This window comes from Trichosporon asahii, assembly GCF_000293215.1.
Source record: "Trichosporon asahii var. asahii CBS 2479 unplaced genomic scaffold scaffold00035, whole genome shotgun sequence".
Classification (NCBI taxonomy): domain Eukaryota; kingdom Fungi; phylum Basidiomycota; class Tremellomycetes; order Trichosporonales; family Trichosporonaceae; genus Trichosporon; species Trichosporon asahii.
The window spans coordinates 208,858-226,239 of NW_014040889.1; the positions used below are offsets into that span (position 1 = coordinate 208,858).

The 17,382-nt window shown below is 61.8% G+C and overlaps 6 protein-coding genes across 6 annotated transcripts; 4 read left to right on the plus strand and 2 right to left on the minus strand.

The window, feature by feature from the left end:
* Window positions 1-61: 61 nt before the first annotated feature.
* A1Q1_00843 (uncharacterized protein) lies at window positions 62-4,170 on the plus strand (the record flags this gene model as incomplete). The annotated part of the gene is made up of 6 exons (XM_014325743.1): window positions 62-68; window positions 202-638; window positions 693-820; window positions 930-1,069; window positions 1,133-1,548; window positions 1,600-4,170. 6 exons carry the CDS (start codon window positions 62-64, stop codon window positions 4,168-4,170), a joined length of 3,699 nt encoding a protein of 1,232 aa, XP_014181218.1.
* Window positions 4,171-4,541: 371 nt separating this feature from the next.
* Window positions 4,542-5,821, minus strand: A1Q1_00844 (cytoplasm protein; the record flags this gene model as incomplete). Its single annotated transcript, XM_014325744.1, has 2 exons — window positions 4,542-4,670; window positions 4,724-5,821. The coding sequence occupies 2 exons, from the start codon at window positions 5,819-5,821 to the stop codon at window positions 4,542-4,544; spliced, it is 1,227 nt and encodes a 408-aa protein (XP_014181219.1).
* Window positions 5,822-6,583: 762 nt separating this feature from the next.
* On the plus strand, window positions 6,584-9,925 carry A1Q1_00845 (mRNA export factor elf1; the record flags this gene model as incomplete). Its single annotated transcript, XM_014325745.1, has 1 exon — window positions 6,584-9,925. One exon carries the CDS (start codon window positions 6,584-6,586, stop codon window positions 9,923-9,925), a length of 3,342 nt encoding a protein of 1,113 aa, XP_014181220.1.
* A 404-nt stretch (window positions 9,926-10,329) lies between these two features.
* On the plus strand, window positions 10,330-12,237 carry A1Q1_00846 (tRNA (guanine-N2-)-methyltransferase; the record flags this gene model as incomplete). Its single annotated transcript, XM_014325746.1, has 1 exon — window positions 10,330-12,237. The coding sequence occupies one exon, from the start codon at window positions 10,330-10,332 to the stop codon at window positions 12,235-12,237; it is 1,908 nt and encodes a 635-aa protein (XP_014181221.1).
* Window positions 12,238-12,543: 306 nt separating this feature from the next.
* On the minus strand, window positions 12,544-13,543 carry A1Q1_00847 (uncharacterized protein; the record flags this gene model as incomplete). Its single annotated transcript, XM_014325747.1, has 2 exons — window positions 12,544-12,835; window positions 13,143-13,543. The coding sequence occupies 2 exons, from the start codon at window positions 13,541-13,543 to the stop codon at window positions 12,544-12,546; spliced, it is 693 nt and encodes a 230-aa protein (XP_014181222.1).
* Window positions 13,544-14,824: 1,281 nt separating this feature from the next.
* On the plus strand, window positions 14,825-17,033 carry A1Q1_00848 (uncharacterized protein; the record flags this gene model as incomplete). The annotated part of the gene is made up of 2 exons (XM_014325748.1): window positions 14,825-15,618; window positions 15,656-17,033. The coding sequence occupies 2 exons, from the start codon at window positions 14,825-14,827 to the stop codon at window positions 17,031-17,033; spliced, it is 2,172 nt and encodes a 723-aa protein (XP_014181223.1).
* Window positions 17,034-17,382: the final 349 nt, after the last annotated feature.

Genomic DNA, 17,382 nt, shown 5'->3' on the forward strand with positions numbered 1-17,382 from the left:
CTCCGTTCTTCCCAAAAGTGGACTTGGCTGGAGGCAGAGCGTTGCCTGTGGCCAGGTAGCCATGTCCAGTGAGTTGCAGTAGCTTGGCGACGACAACGGCGCGACGGTGCTAGTCGGCCATCAGTCACCCGCAGGCGCAGCGGCCCGCGCCGTGTCAAGCACGCTGTCGCGGGACACTTCTGAATCACTGCTAACAAACAGCATTCCCTATTGTATCAGAGTCCTCCGCCACGTCCCTTCTGTCTGACCTCCGACCGACAACGGTGCAGCCCCAGACGCTGCAGATCGTCAATGCGTTTCTCGATGAACTCATTATTGCGACCGTGACCACGGCCAAGTCCATCAACCCCGAGCACTTTCGGTATCGCGGCGTCCAGGGCGCTCTCGGCTCTTTGCCCACACCCGAGTCCCCAGTTCAGCAGGCGTCGCTTGGACCCCTCGGTCGTGCTGTCGTCGGCGAGGCCGAGCTCGAGCTGAGGTCATGGTATGAGGGGCACCCTACTGCCCAGCGGGGCCAGTCGGGCTTCCCTCCTGATGGCAACGGCCGAGGAATGGTTGGGGCCATGGAGTCTGCTGGGATCGAGTTCCCCCTGGCCGAAGCAAGCCAGCTCATGCGCCTCAAGGTTGCCATGTTGTCTGTGAGTCCCCTTCACCCTGTGCCGTGCAGGAGCTGTCGCTGACCTTGCCCGCAGTCTTTCGCACCAACCCCACCAGACCACAGGGAAGAGCTACGCATCATCGAGGCCTGGGCGGAGGCCGGTGGCGACATCGCAGAGGAGACAGTGACCCCTGCAGCTCTCTGGCTCACGGCCATGGTTGAGTGAGTGGATTCCGCGCGCTCGGCCCTTCCATGCGTCCTAAACACGGCCTGTGCGCACGCCGGAGGCGCAGTGTGGGCGGCGAAGAACAAGTTGCTGACACCCGGCCAGGCACATTTCCGAACATCTCTTGCAAAAGATTGCGCAGGTCGTGGGGCGAGACTCGGCGGTGATGGCGGCCGACGTGCAGCACCTTTACACGGCGCTGTGCGAGGACGACTGCCTTTACTTCTTCTTCAAGCGGATGAAGAGTGAGTGCCCGTGTGCCAAAGGCGCCGGACCGCCGAATATTCGCTGACCCTCAGTTCGAACAGAGATCGAAGAGATCATCGCACAGACACCATCGAAGAAGCACCCTGGAGGAAAGAAGTCGCGGACAGTGAGCCAATCAACCGTCCCTCAGAAACCGGGGACTGCGGATGTGGAGATTGGGTCCAAGAGCTCTCTCGGGTCGCATACTGCGGAGGATGCGGCCAAGGACGGGCCACGACCCGTCAGTGAGAACTTCTACAAGAATCTGCGGAATGTCGCCAAGGGCACCAAAAACAACCACAAGCGCGCGACGAGCATCCTGGGCATTCCCAGCTTCCCGATCGGCCATGGCCACACAAAGGAGGATTCGGTGACGGACGTTACGTTGAGCGCGGCCGATGCGGACTTCGAGGCCTTCCTCCGCAGTGGTGAAACCATGCGCGTCAGTCTGACACCTTCCCGTTTCAGCACGCTGGATGTGAGTGGTCGCGACCGTTACCAGGGGTGCTCGTTTGGCTGACAGTTACAGAACACGTTGACCTCGCCGTCAGCGACCTCCTTTTCCCGTCTTCCCGGTGACGGAGGTAACGCCAACCAGTCCTCCAGCGAGTCGTCATTGATCACTGCCTCGACCCAAAGTTCTGGAGAATCGAGTCGACCAAGCCACCGTGTTCTCGCCGGACGACAAAGTTGGACTGCTGGTAACGCTGGGTGGTCCCCGAACAGCCTGAAACTGCGTCCGCGAAGAGCAACGATAGACGAACCGCTCGAGGAGGAGGACACAAGCAGCTCTGGCCCGACGCTGATGGAGCTCATCAAGGCGTCCCCAGAACCGCCAGAGACGACAGACATCGTTGGATCGCCTGGATCGGAGCTGACCCAGATCCCAGCTGTGGTTGTGGATCCGGGATCTCGACCAGTATCTGCACTGATGTCCACCCCCCAGCTTACGACTTCGCCCGAGATGCAGGAGCCGAAACCAGAGCCGGCCAATGGAACAGAGTCTCGACCTCCAGCTCCTGTTCGATCTGCTAGCGAAGGGCTGTCTGACCGCGGCCCGAATGGTACCTATCGAATGGCTCGGAACGCGCGGACGGACCAGATCGAAGCTCGGCAGCAGTCTCGCGATCTGGCCAACTTCCTGTCGACGACAGCCCCGCCGCTGCGTTCTGCGAGTGCGCCGCACGGTGGCGAGGAGTCGCAGCGCGAGCAGTCGAAGAAGCACAAGTTCAAGGATCTCATGGCAAGGATAGGACCTTACCGGAGAGATCGCGTCGACCCCCACGACCCTCCCGCTGCGCTTCTGAAGATGCCCTGGGGAGGTGACCGCCAGCCTGTCTCGTCCGCCGACCTCAACAAGGGCAAGCCGTTCCCAGGCTCCTCTTCCAACCAGTCGCTGGGTCCCAACGTCAGTGCCCCTGGCCCCAAAAGCCTGCGCTCGCAGCGGTCTGTGAGCAGCGTTGGTACTGCCTCGTCGATCCCCACATCGCCTCCCACCAACTCGTCTGCTTCGACCAAGGACGTCTTACGCAAGCCGTCTTTAATGCGCAAGTGGGCGCACCATGTGACGGAGCCTGCAAGGCAGAGGCGCACGTCGGCCTCCTCCAAGGGCCTAACGTCCCCGCTGATGTCGTCCTCCAAGCTGCGACTTAGCGAGGTTGAGGAGGATCCGACAGATTCGGCGAGTGCGTCCTCTAGGGCGCTAGGGCTTGGTCTCGGCGGCCTCGGCATTGGAATGCCTCCCTCGATTCTCGAGAGCGAGCGTTCGGATGAGCTCGCGTCGGAGCTCGAGTACAATCCTCCCGTGGGGTCAGACGCTTCCCTGCTCAAGTCGGAGACTGTCTCCCCACCCAGGTCCCCTGACGTTGCGGCGCGGGCTGACGAAGTCGAGCAGCTGAAGGAGCCAGAGACGAAGGAAGCTGAGGAGGTGGCGAAGGAGCTGGAGCAGCCTCCCCAGGCACAGCCCGAGGTCGCTAAACTGCCATCTGACGAGAAGTCGCCGTCAGTCCATACGGCGCCTTCCATCAAGAGCTCGCCCAGGATCACCGACACCCCGTCACTCATGCAGGAAGCCACCTGGCCCATGCCTCCAGAGCTTCCTGCTGTGCCCTCCACTATCCATTCCGAGGCTGCCAGCCCAACTGTCCCCAGCCCCGCCACATCTCAGAGCTCCCGTTTGTCCATGCGACCGCTGCCCGAGCGCCCCGGAGAGCGTCGGCAGTCTAGAGAACTGCCCCGTCCCCCCGTCAGCGCCAGCCCGACCGCGATGGCCAGCCCTCGCATGTTCTCCAAGCAGGAGTTCCCATCGCCGACATCCACGATCCCCGAGTCGCCTGAAAACAGCTCAATCCTCGAGACGCCGGTTGAGAGCAAGTCGCCGACTGTGCGCAAGCTGCCTGAGCCTCCCATCGACGAGCACCTGCCGGACATGGCGCCCGACGCCACCATCAAGGCGGCGTCTCTTGCCTCGCTTGCTGCTCAGCCGCCCCGTCATGACCGCGTTGCAGAACTCTCCGGCCAGCAGGCCCTGTCTCCCAAGTCTTCGCCGACCCTGTCCCAAAACAGCGGTTTAGAGGACAAGATTGACGGCGGCTACGTGCATGTCTCCGAGATCGCGCCTCTCCGCTCCATGCTCGAGAACGCGACCACCGTTCGCGAGTGCCAGGTGCTCGTCGACGCTCTGCTGACGCAGCTCGGCGTGCCGCGCGACTCGATGACGGTCAACGACCAGCAGGACCGCGTTGCCGAGTGGCTCGCTAACGAGCGCAGCGTCCCAACTGGCGACAACGTGTCTGAGCTGCAAACGCCAAACGGCTCGCCCAAACTCAAGGTCAAGTCGCACCGCAGTTCGCTCTCCGCCGGCAGCGGCAAGCGGATCGTAAGCAGGAAATCGAGCAAGGGTACGACTGTCGGCAGCCTGAGCCCTGAGATCACCATGAAGAACCTCCCTGCTCTCCCTATTCCCGAGGCTAGTCCTGAACCTCCCTCGGCCTCCTCCGACCCTACCTCTACTTCCTCTACTACCACGACTGCGTCTGTAACTGCGCAGCAGCAGCAGCAGGATGGCCCGCCCCACACGCTCGTCGAGACCAAGTCGTAGGAAGACTTGGCCGCCACAGCGCCAGCCGAGGCTCCGGGGCAGCTGGGCCTCACTCTCTCCTAATCTGTCAACTATCTTATCACATTTGGGATTTTCCGGGATTGTCTTTCGTTCTCTCCGTCTTGTTGTGTGTCTCAACCTCTTTATATTCTCTTTTCTAGAAACCGACCTCCTCTCCTCCAGACGAAATCCAACGTGTCCGAAATCCTAACCCCCTGTGTATGAGGTAATGCTGCGGTGTGCAGCGCGAACAATCGCGTGCGTATTGTTAGTCGATAGCCATACCATGCAACCAATAGATAATGCGTCGCACTTGACTGCCTATTATACTGATGTAATATGCATATGCTGAGGTGAATGAGGTGGTCAAATTAGGCCGCGATGGCAGAACGGTTGTAGTTGAAGCCGAGGCCATAGCCAGACTGGATCGCGAACTCGGGGTCACGATGGTGCGCGGCTGGGTCCTGCGGCGAGACCCAGTACTCGTCAATGATGGGGATCTGGAGGAGATTCATCTGTCCTGTCAGTTGTGAACGAAGCACCTTAAACTCACATTCGGGGTGATGACAACCATGGTGTTGGTCTTGACCTCGATCCAGTCCTTGCTCTCAAACGTGAGCGGCTCAGACGCGACCATGATGATGCGCTCGCGCTTGTCGGCTTTCGTCATGCGGTACATGCCCTCTCCAGGGTCGTACTCGTCAAAGCTGGTCCCAGAGGAGAAGAAGAGGGAACTGGCCTCGCTCGTCCTCGAGCTAATGTACCGCGTGGCGATGACCGTGTGTCCGTCAGACACGACAAAGTTCATGAGACTCGGGCCCGTGATGCCCGCCTCTTTGCTCAGGTCGTTGATGGTGCGGATCGTCTTCATCATGGCATCGCGCAGCTCGGCGTGGGAGAAGTGCTTTGCGTGCGGATCCCGCAGATGGCTCAGGAAGACCATGAACGCCCACTCGGCATCGGTGTAGCCCGCGGGAAAGAGGAATAGCTCCTCCGGCAAAGCGGCCTGGAGCGCGCGCTTGATGCGCGGGAACTCGTTGATCTCCCCGTTGTGCATCCACATGAGCCGGTCAAAGACCCAGGGGTGGCAGTTGTCCTCGCTTGGCGCTCCGGACATGGTCGACGCGCGCACGTGAGCGAAAATGAGCGGCGAACGGATCTTCTCGGCCAGACGGAGCAGGTTTGCGTTGCTCCATGCCGGGGAGATGGACTTGAAGACACACGGCCGCTCGTCCTCCTCTTCCCGTTCCCGCTTGCGCAGATGCCGCACGGAGGCCACGCGCTCCGCCTCCGTCTGGTCGTCGTCAGCCACGGGGCTGACAGCACCGTTGACGCACGCCGAGACGCCCCCCGTTCCTGCATCGAGAGGGGAGGGCGTATCCGTCCTCAGTGTCGGGTCCACCTGTCCAGAAGCGACCTTCGCATCCGCAACAGCAGTCGCTGCGATCTGGGGCGATGTCGGCTGCGGCGTCGCAGGCGTCGAGTCCTCCTCTCCCGCCAGAAGCAAGCTAGGCTGTCCCGCAAGTACGGGGTCGTACCAGCCTATTCCGAAGCCGTCTGCGTTCAGTGGTCGCGCGGACGGGAAGCGAAGCTTGCTCTCGAACGCTTGGTTGATGATGCTGTGTCGTGGCCGTGTGACCAGGTGCGACATCTGGATCGGCTCACTGCCCTTGTACACGATCTGAAGTTAGCTATGGTGGGACGCGGGTCAGCTCACGAATCGGCACATATTGCGCGCTGCTCGTGTGCGCTACTGAGGTAGGGAGAGTCGGTGGTGGCGAAAGTGGAGGCCGTCTAGGTCGCTTTCGTCGGTCGTCGCTAGCACCGGAGAAGAACAATGGGAGAGATGACCAGGATGTGAAAGAAATGCAGGTGATGCAAGTTGTGTGCTTGGGGTGTTTGGAGTGTTGTCGAAAGAGGAAAGAGTTGACGTGGTACGGATCAGCGTGAGGCCGCGAGTCGATTCGATCTGCGCCGGCGATCTGCAATGGTGTGATGCATGTCGCGATCTCGGCGCTGGCCAGTCGCTTCACCCGGCTAGCCACGTGCAGATAGGCACCAAGGTACGGCCCGCTTGGCCCGCATCACGTGACTCCGGCCTAATTTTTACGCGTCAGGCCCCCTCCACACTGGTTTCGTAGGACCACGCTCAAATATCTCGCCTGCATTCCGCTCATCGCTTTCCTCACACTCCTCCTTCTCTCCCCCTCCCTCTTCCTCTTCTTACCCTCCTCCTACCTCATCTCTTCTCCGCCGCGAAGGCGATACCGACTAAACACTCACCGCTCCACCCAAAAAAAGTACTCCAAACGAACACTGTGTACGATACCGACTCCCGGACCTAATCTGTAACTCCTATTGTCACAAACACAAAAGCACGTTCGAACTGTAAAATCGCGCAGCGTTTGCCGCCATGCCTACCGCGACTTCCACCCCCCTCCCGGCTACGCCCCTCGCTGAGGACTTTGCCAAGCTCGCCGCCGCCCCTAGCAATGCCGACGCCAAGGGTATCGCCGATGCCATCGCCCTGGAGCTGAAGAAGGCTCCGAGGACGCTCGATGCGATCGAGGATGGCAAGGTTGTCGATGTGATCCAGCTTTGGGCCTCCTCCAAGTCTGGCTTTGAGCGCGAGTCCGCCCCCGTCCTTGTCGAGAGGCTGTGCCGCTCCCTCGGAGCCGGCATTGAGGGCGTCTTCATCCCCATCCTCCACTCGCTCCTCGCCCTGGCCATGGACAAGGGACAGCCCGTCCGCTCGGCCGTTAACTCGGCCATGAAGGCCCTCGTTAAGGCCGCCTCTCCTGAGGCTACCCGCCCGCTTATCCACGCTTTCGCCCGTGAGCTTGACGAGAGCAAGGGATGGCGCTCCAAGGTCGCCGCCTGCAAGGCTATCGAGGAGATCGTCAAGCCCGCCACCACCGAGCTCGTCGCCGCCGAGCTCGGTGAGGTCCTCCCCATTGTTGAAAAGGCTATGCACGACACCAAGGCCGAGGTTTCAGCCGCTGCCACTAAGGCCGCCACCACCCTCTGTGGTACCCTTCCCAACCCCGACGTCCTCAAGCACATCTCGTCGCTTGTCGGCGCCATGGCCTCGCCGAACAACGTCCCGGGCACGATCAAGACCCTCTCGTCGACCACCTTCGTTGCCGAGGTCACCGGCCCGACTCTCGCCGTCATGGTCCCCCTTCTTACCCGTGCCCTGAAGGAGCGCTCCACCGACACTCAGCGTATGACCTGTATCGTCATCGGTAACCTCGTCAAGCTCGTTCGTGACCCCACTGTCGCGGCCCGCTACCTCGGTGGTCTCGTTACCGGTGTCGAGCACATTGCCACCGGTGCCGCCTTCCCCGAGATTCGTGCCTTCGCCCAGACCGCCCTCGACATTCTGCTCGGTGCCGGTGCCTCGGCCACTGCCACTCCCCTCCCTCCCCGCGACATCATCGCCGGTGTCAACGAGGCCCTCGCTGTCATCGCCCCGATCCTCAAGATCGAGGGTCTCGCCGAGAAGCCCACTGTTCCCGTCACCATGTCTTACCCCGGCCACCCCGTTGTTGCCGGCGCCCTCGAGTTTGAGGCCAACGTCATCGCTGACCTTGTCGAGGCCCGCAACTTCGTCGCCTCTGTCTGGGAGGGCAAAGCCGTCGGTGGCTTCTGCAAGCTCTTCCTCGGTTCTGAGGCTGGTGCCGAGGCTGCCACCGAGATCCACAAGGCCTTCCTTGCCATCGACAAGCAGAAGTTCGCTTCTGACGAGCCCGAGGAGGACGACGGTGCTGAGGTTGTCTGTGACCTGCAGTTCTCGCTCGCCTACGGTGGTCTCCTGCTCCTGAACCACACCAACCTCAAGCTCCGCCGTGGCCACCGCTACGGTATTTGTGCCGCCAACGGTGCCGGAAAGTCCACTCTCATGAAGGCTATCCGCGATGGCAAGGTTGAGGGCTTCCCCTCCGAGGACGAGCTCAAGTGTGTCATGGTTGAGCACGCTCTCCAGGGCGAGGACACTTCGTCGTCCATCATTGACTTCCTCTGCAACTCGGAGAAGCTCAAGCACATTGACCGCAAGACCATCGCCGACATGCTCCTCTCCGTCGGCTTCACCGAGGAGAAGCAGACCCACCCTGTCTCGTCGCTCTCCGGTGGTTGGAAGATGAAGCTCGAGCTTGCCCGCGGTATGCTTGTCAACCCCGACATTCTGCTCCTCGATGAGCCTACCAACCACTTGGACGTCCAGACTGTCGCTTGGCTCGAGGACTACCTCAACAACCTCAAGGGCATCACCTGCATGATTGTCTCGCACGACTCTGGTTTCCTTGACAACGTTTGTACCGACATCATCCACTACGAGCAGAAGAAGCTTGTCTACTACCCCGGCAACCTCTCCAAGTTTGTCGAGAAGGTCCCCTCGGCCAAGTCGTACTACACCCTTGCCGCGACCTCGATCAAGTTCTCCTTCCCTCCTCCCGGTAACCTTGTCGGTGTCCGCTCCAACACCCGTGCCATCCTCAAGCTTGTCAACTGTACCTTTACCTACCCTGGTGCCCCCCGCCCGTCGATTAAGAACGCCTCGTGTTCGCTCTCGCTCTCGTCTCGTGTCGGTATTGTCGGCCCGAACGGTGCCGGAAAGTCGACGCTCATCAAGCTCATGACTGGCGAGACCATGCCCCAGGAGGGTTCCGTGCACAAGCACCCCGCTCTCCGTGTCGGTTACGTCGCCCAGCACGCTTTCCACCACATCAACGAGCATCTCGACAAGACCGCTGTCCAGTACATCCAGTGGCGTTATCAGGACGGCCACGACCGTGAGATGATGGAGAAGGCCACCCGCAAGCTCACCGACGCCGACAAGGAGATGATGGACCGCCCGATCGAGGGCAAGAACGGCGAGCTCCGCAAGATTGAGTCGCTCCTCGGTCGCCAAAAGCTCAAGAAGTCGTTCCAGTACGAGGTCAAGTTCAAGGGCTACGACCACAAGTACAACGCCTGGATTCCCCGCGAGACCCTTATCGAGAAGGGCTTCCAGAAGCTCGTCACCCAGTTCGATGACCTCGAGTCCTCGCGTGAGGGTGCCGGTCAGCGTGACACCTCTGCCGTCGCGGTTCGTGAGGTCCTCGAGGCTGTCGGTCTCGACGGTGACATTGCCCAGTACAACGAGATGTCTGGGTTAAGTGGGGGGCAAAAAGTCAAGGTCGTCATTGCTGCTTCGATGTTCAACAGGCCGCAGTGTCTCTTCCTCGACGAGCCTACCAACTTCTTGGACCGTGAGGCGCTCGGTGGTCTCGCTGTCGCGATCAAGGAGTGGGGAGGAGCTGTGGGCATCATTTCGCACTCGCAGGAGTTCGTCTCTGTCCTCTGCCCCGAGATCTGGCACGTCGAGAACGGAGAGCTTACCCACAAAGGCAAGCAGAACCTCGCCGACGACGCGTTCGACAACCCGTCGCAGCCCGGCTCGCGCGTCCCCTCTGCCCGTGGTACTCCCCGTGGTGCTCTCACGCCCGCCGGCGTCGCCACCCCCGATGTCGCTTCGAGCGCCGTCACTTCTGCCGTCACCTCTGCCGCCAACTCTGCTGCCCCTTCGGCTGTCAACTCGGCCGACGAGGAGGAGGACATCAAGCGTCTGCAGAAGCTGGCGCTCAAGCCCAAGAAGAAGAAGAAAAAGACGCGTAACGAGATCAAGGCGCAGGAGGAGCGCCGCCGTCTGCGCAAGCTCAACTGGCTCACGTACGGCGGTGTCCGCGAGCCCGACACGGAGGAGTCGGACTAAAGCATGCCATTAGAACCTCCACTTAGTTTAATCTTGTTATAGACTCGCGTATAGACTCGCCACACGACCTTGTGATGCTTCATAGACATGCAACATAGATCTTATCCACCGGAGTGCAATGACTGCGAGAGGTGAGAGCGCTGGTGGATGAGGGAGGGGTCAGTCGCTCGAACGCGCTCGTCCGAGCGCAGACGTGATCCAGGCACGGCCATATCTCTGGCGGGACCAAAATTTCTAACGAGGCGCTCACTCGACCTTCGACCTGCAGTCCAAGGGCACAACATTGTTTCGCACCAGGTCAAGGACATCTCCACAACGTGTGCATGTTCTTGCGTGCTGGACGTCTATTATCGACCCCACTCGTCTCACTCGTCCCGACCGTCCGCTCACGCCTCACGCACACCATGTCCGAGAACAGCATCCCTTACACGCTCCCCCTCCCCGGCGGGATCCCCGACACGCACCGCCCGCACACGGAGCGGACGACGACGATCCTGGTCCCGAAGGAGAACACGGCCTTCCTGAACCCGGTGCAGGAGTACAACCGTGATCTGTCCGTTGCCACGATCCGGGCCTGGAACAATCTGAGGAAGGAGGAGCTCGAGGGCCGGTGGAGGCAGAAGCTGGAGCGCGAGGCGAAGAAGAAGGCTGCGAAGAAGGGCGGAGAGGCGCCCGCGGAGTCTGCTGAGCCCGCTGAGCCCGCCGGGACCGCTGCCGAGGAGAAGAAGGAGAACGGCGAGGCCGAGGCCGGCCCTTCGACCGAGGTATGTCCAGCTCCGAGTCTGTTGCGCATAGCTGACAAGTCTCAGCGCAAGTTCCGCGCGCCCAAGTTCACGATCCTGGAGGCGCTCTCGGCGACGGGACTCCGCTCGATCCGCTACGCCAAGGAGATCCCGGATGTGCGCACCGTGCTCGCGAACGACATCTCGCCCTCGGCGTGCGACGCGATGCGACGAAACGTCGCGCTCAACGGCGTCGGCGAGCCGTCCCAGCCGACTCCCTCCGAGGCCGCCCCCACCGGAGTGACGGACGAGGAGATGGCCGAGAACGCCCCCGACCTCGGCCGCCGCGAGGGCTGCACGGGACACGTGAAGGTGAATGAGGGCGACGCGTGCGCTCTGATGTACTCGCGCCGCGGGCTGCGGGACCGCGTCGAGGTCGTCGACTTGGACCCGTACGGAACCGCTGCGCCGTTCATTGATGCGGCCATCAATGCGCTGGGCGACGGCGGCCTGCTCGCCGTCACGTGTACCGACCTGGCCGTGCTCGCCGGCTCAAACTATCCCGAGAAGTGCTTCTCCAACTACGGTGGCACAGTTGTGAATGCCGAGTACTCGCATGAGGTCGCGCTCCGCCTCGTGCTCAACAGCATCGCGCAGGCCGCAGCCCGGTACGGAAAGTACATCCACCCCCTCATCTCTCTGTCTATCGACTTTTACGTGCGCCTCTTCATCCGTGTCGACACGCGCCCGGCCGAGGTGAAGCGCCTCGCCTCGCAGACTGGCGTCGTGTATGCGTGCGGCTTCTGCCAGACGCCGGTGCTCCAGCCGTTCGGGCGCGAGGTGCAGAAGGAGTCCAAGAAGGGCAACGCGACGACGCAGTACCGCGTCGCGACCGGTCCGACGGCGGCGGGCAAGTGTGAGGAGTGCGGCTCGACGCAGGCGCTGGGCGGGCCGATGTGGCTCGGCCCCATCCAGGACCGCGAGTTCATCTCCCGCCTGATCGGCGAGATCGAGGCCGACAAGGAGCACTACGGCACCTATCCCCGCATGCACGGCATGCTCACGCTGGCGGGCGAGGAGCTCGACGCGCCCTTCTACTTCAGCGCGAACAAGGTGCACGGCTTTGCGCACTCCTCCGCCATGCCGACCAAGAACTACATCTCCGCCCTCCTCAATGCGGGATACAAGGTTAGCCGCAGCCACGCGCTCAGTGGAAGCGTCAAGACCGACGCGCCCCGCAGCTTCGTCTACGACATCATCAGGGAACACGTCAAGGAGCACCCGGTGCGTCTTGACAAGATCTCGGAGATGAGCCCGACACACAAGCTCCTCGCCAAGCCCATGAGCCACACTGTTGACTTTACGCCGCACCCCGATGCCAAGAAGTTTGAGAAGGACAAGGACTCCAAGGCCGTCTTTTACCAGGTTAACCCGCTCCCGAACTGGGGACCGGGAAGCCGCGCGAAGAGCGTCAAGGCTGCCAAGGAGGAGGGCGACAAGGGGGAGAAGAGGAAGAGCGAGGATGCGCCCGAGGGAGAAGCCAAGCGGGCCAAGGTCGATGAGGACGAGGAGGCGGCTATGAACCAGTAGGCGTAGACTCTTGGATACTTTACATTTCGGATTGACTATGTACGCATTATTCTCGACAACAGGGGGCACACAACAAACTCGATTTTTGATGGGAACTTGGGATTATACGCATTCGGAAGTGATTATAGGCGATGTCTGGTGTGGCGAGCTTGATATCGGCATTGAACCGCAGATCCCGGGCACACTTCCACTCCTCTTTCCTTCTGTTCTTCCTTTCTTCTGATCTTCCTCTACCTTTTCTTCTACTCCTTCCTTCCCCACCGAAGGGCAAAACTCGACGAGGCTCCGCTCCGCCTCGCATAGTCGTTAGAAGCGCACCATGGCCAAATCGGCGAAGGTGGGCGGATATCGCGGCTGCGTATGCACGATGTCGAGCACAAACTCGTCCTTATCCTCCTCCTCGCCGAGCGTGCGCGACCGTACGTGTCCGAGGTCGGGTAACGGGCTCTCGGGGGCGAGGTACGCCGTCCCCAGGGCTAATGGCGGAATATCGTCTGGGTCGCCACTCTCAGCAGGCATGAGTAAGAGCACGCTGATGGCGATCGGGCCGTCACTGGTGCTCGGTGCGGCGCCGCGTTTCGGTGCCGGGCCTGTGGGACTGAGCGCGAGAGGCTGGTGTCAGCTGTGTACTGGCTAGATAGCTCACCTGGGTCAGCTCGCCCAGCTCCTCTTCTTCCTCGGATACACGGACGAGACGGACGCCGGGGCCACGAGCGTCACTCGGCCCCCCGGCGTCCATGCTCCCCCTCGCCTTCTCCTTTTCCTTCTCCTTGCTTTCTCCCTCCGTACCACTCGTACTGCTCGTCGCCCCGCTACACCTGCTATCCCTCCCCCTCCCCGCAGCCTTCTCGTCCAACATCACCTCCCACATCTCAGGCCGCCTCGGTCTCCTGCGCACAACATACCGGGGTTCCCAGTATGCACTCCCGTACCCCGCAAGGAAGGTATCCCACCACCCGCCGACGCGGGCCCAGAACCCCCCCTCTGGCCTCGGGGGCGGGGCCATGCCTGCTCGCTCCGGATAAACTCTTGTGACGAGGTAGTACCGCAGGAACAGGGTGAGGACGATCGCGACGAGCGCGGCGCCAATAAAGCCTAGCCCTAGGCTTAGTATCGTCGTCGTTGGCAGCGTGGCCGTGCTCTGCGCCTCGGTCGTTTCCGACGGCTCTGGCGCCGAGGCGCGTATTCGGAGATGGCCATGATCGGGAAGGGACCGGAGTGACCGGAGAGACCAGCCGGCGGGGGATATCCGGTCCCTAGCCTGGGGTGGTGCCGGTGGTGGTGCGGTGGCGAACCGGAGGAACATTATGTGTGTAACAGTGGTGGTGGTGAGATGGTCATCGCTGGCGATGGGGAGGACAGCGACGGGAGAAGGAAGGAGTTATATCTTTAGAAGACAGGCGTTAGGAGATGGCCGTCGAGGAACGCGGGTGACAGCATGACAGCACTAGTCAGCAACGAACGTTGGATTTGGTATTGCCTCCCCTTTGTTGTTGCATCATGGTGCCGTTGGCGGATGGTGCCCGCATGCCGCACAGTCACGATGCGCCCTTTGCACTTTACAGATTAGCTCGTGGCTCGTGTGGAGGAGGCGGTGGAGGCCCCAGTGCGGGTGTGCGGGGTCCTTTGGGCTGAGTCAGTCATGCGCTCGTATTCAGATCGGCAAGCATGAAGGGGGGGCACATGACCTCGACCTGAGCATTGTGATCGTTGACTCGCCCGGTACGACCGGTGCGATACGGCCGAACCGGCCCAAAGTTGCCAAGGTACATTCTCATTCAGCGTACAGATGAGGAATGCACTGCTGCATAAGGCTCAACGGATATTAGCCTTGGTTTAAGCGCTCACTACGTAGAGTACGGTCCGTTATCCCGTGGATGGGAGGGAGGAAGACCCACTGCTCCACTCTCGTGCGGTGCTTGGTCATCTGCCTCGCTTGGAAATCTGCAATCTGGCGGTAATGGATACGGATATGAGCGATTGCCGCGAGAGAAGGGCGGACGGGTCGGGTATGCCTCGGCACGTAGCTGCAACATGTTGAGACGAGACAGGATCTGAATGCTTGGCCATTGCCGCACAGCAGTCGGAGAGCAACGACGACAATCCTCAGCTTGTCGCCACCCGAGATCCACCACCCTGCACGTTCTGGGCCTCCACACGGGGCTGGACCCGGCTCACTACTTGAGTCCGCAAGTCACGTGCAGCTGAGGTGAGGATGAGTCGACTGTCCTATTTTGCTTCCGAAACACGCTACGCTCACTGAACGCACACCAAGCGCGCACGGACCAGCCAGCCAGCCAGCCAGCCAGCCAGCCAGGCGCAGATGGCGGGTGGAGATTTAGCCCCATGCCCATGTCTTCCCTCCTCATTCTACGGAGTTCACACGCATACTCCTGTCATCTGTTTACACCTCCGCACCCAACCACACCCACTCCCACCCACTCACCGAACGCCGTCACGCCGAAGCCCCTGCCGCACCCCGCGCACCCTGTCGGCCCCCCCCCCTCGGTCCCACTCGGGCCCATCTAATCTATCGCATACACGGACATCAACACAACCCCACCGATAAGCATATCCCCTAGAAGCCATGGCAGACCAGGAGCTGTATCAGGAGCAGGACACGAGTGCCGCTCTCAACACACTCTTCCACACCACGCAGGAAGAGTACCCCCTCGAGCTGTCCATTGATCCAGCCCTGAGCGAGGGCGCAGAGGGCTCGGCGTCAGCGGCGGCGACGGCGCTGGCAGGGCCGGCGTCAGACCCCGCCGATGCCTCCGAGTCCGCTAACGGCGCCGAAGGAGCAACCGGAGGTACGCAGGGAGCGACCGAGAGCCCCGATGAGCCTCCGCCAAAGCGGCGCGCAACCAGCCGAGCGAACATGCTCGCGCGCGGCGGTGCTTGCGAGTTCTGCAAGCGCCGTAAGCTCAAGTGCACTGCCGAGCTGCCGCAGTGCGCGTCCTGCCGCCGCACCGGGCGTGAGTGCGTGTACTCGCAGAAGAAGCAGCGGTCCCGCGTGCGTATTCTCGAGGACAGGCTTATGGAGCTTGAGAAGCGGCTCTCTGAGCGCGATGCGGGTGCCGGCGGGACGCAGGCGGGCTCAAGGCCGAATACGGGCACGGCCGACTCGACGCCGATGGCCAACTATGATGCGCCGAGCAGTGGTGTCGACCTCTTCAGCCTCGGTCTCGGGGACGGACTCACTCTCGCCGATGTACCTATGAAGCGCACCGAGCCGGACCTCATGACGCTCGCCGACGCTGCCGCTGCCGACACGGGACGGTATCCGTGGGAAGGCATGAGCGGGCAGGACATCGCGAGCGCGCTCGTCAAGCACATTAACGACAAGGACAAGGGCATCGGGCAGAAAATCCTGCAGCATCTGTGAGCTCTCCGGATGCTGTCTTATAGCTGACCCCAGGCTCCAGATCTACTCTCAGTCGTCGCCGTACCGGCTGGTATCGACGGTGGTGTCTCCGCAGATGCTCTTCGCGCGCGCCTCCGGTCCGGCGCTGCAGCACCCGCACAACAGCCTCATTGCTGCTTTGGTCCCGAACATCATGTGGATGTCGCCGAGTGAGACGCTGCACAACCCCCAGACGATCAGCACGGTCACAGAGGCGCTGGTCCAGCTTTCTCGTGTGCTCTCCGCCGCCGGGCTGGCAAACATGGACCCGCGGATCGTGGACCTTGTCGCGGCAGCTTCTCTGCGCTGCATCGCATTGACGTCGCAGGGGCGGTTCGTGGACGGGTGGAACGAGAACTCGCACGCTGCAGGTCTGATCTGGAGTACGGGAATGGGCAAGCTCGGCGGTGTCGGCGAACTCTTCCTGTCGCCGGGACAACGGCCTACTGACCGCGCGGCGCGTGTTCATCGCGAGGAGCGCTTGCGCATGATCAGAGGCAAGGGCCAGATCGTGCCACCCGCAGCGGACCGCGCCGAGCTCGCCGAACGCATCCGTCTCTTCTGGAGCGCATACCTCATCGACCGATCCAGTGCGCTGGGCTGGTGCTGGCCCGCGGTGCTTGACGAGCGCGAGATCAGCACGCCGTTCCCGCACGACGACGCCGAGGGCGACGACGCACTCTGCGAGCACACGACGCTGAACGACTTTCTGGCTGGCCGTGCCGTCGGCGGCCCCGATTCCCTCCTGACCGCGACAATCAAGGGCGTCACGCTGGCATATGAAGCCTCTCGACTTCTCGACCGCGCGCCCTCTCTCGCGAACGCGGAGGCGACGTCCCGTCTCCTGCGCCTAGTCAAGCGACACATGGTGACGCTGCGCCCCTTCGAGCCGTCGAGCCGCGAAGAAGCCCTACGCGACGCAGGCTGGAACGACGTGTGGATGCAATGCCACGCGGCCGAGATGATGCTCTACCTGAAGGAAGAGATCGACGCGCCGTCACCCCCCGAAGAGCTCGAGGCGCGGGACAAGGCGATCGACGCGGGCCTCAGACTCTGCGCGGCCGTCGAGACCGCGCTCAATGCGGGCGACACAGATCTGGCAGGGTACGACATGACGGCCCCCGTGATGTGGTACGTGTGCGGGCGGAGCTTCCACCACCTCGCGCGCCGCGTGGAGGCCAGTGGCGTGCAAGCGGACAGGGAGCGCGCAGAACTGCTCAGGGAGAAGCTCCAGTTCCTCGTCGAGGCGACGCAGAAGATGCAGAAGGCCATGCGGCTTGCCGAGGTGCATGCCCAGATGCTGTACAATGTCAGCAACGACAGCGAGATCATGCTCGGAGAGTATGTCCGCCCGGATAATGTCGATGTCAACGTTAGCGTGGAGGGGGTTTAGGGGGCTCCCTTCTGACGCCGAGGCCGAAGCCGTCGGCGGAGGCCGAGGCATCTGCCACGGCTGGCGGGGACGAAAGGCTATGATCACGAGACACGCACACGGAGGAGACGACTGGAGTCAGGGGGGAGCATTAGAGATGTAATGCGGTAGATGATAGGAGATAGAAGCAGGGCTCGCGCACCGCTCGCAGTACACTTTTCGGGTCAATGTAAAATGCATAGTAGAATGAACAACGATGGAGGAGGCTAGATAGGAGATACTCGGATCGGGAGTAGGAAGACAGATGTGGCTCTACGGGAGATAGCTGGGGTGGTAATGATACGGATTATATGCAAGAGTGCGGGGTGGA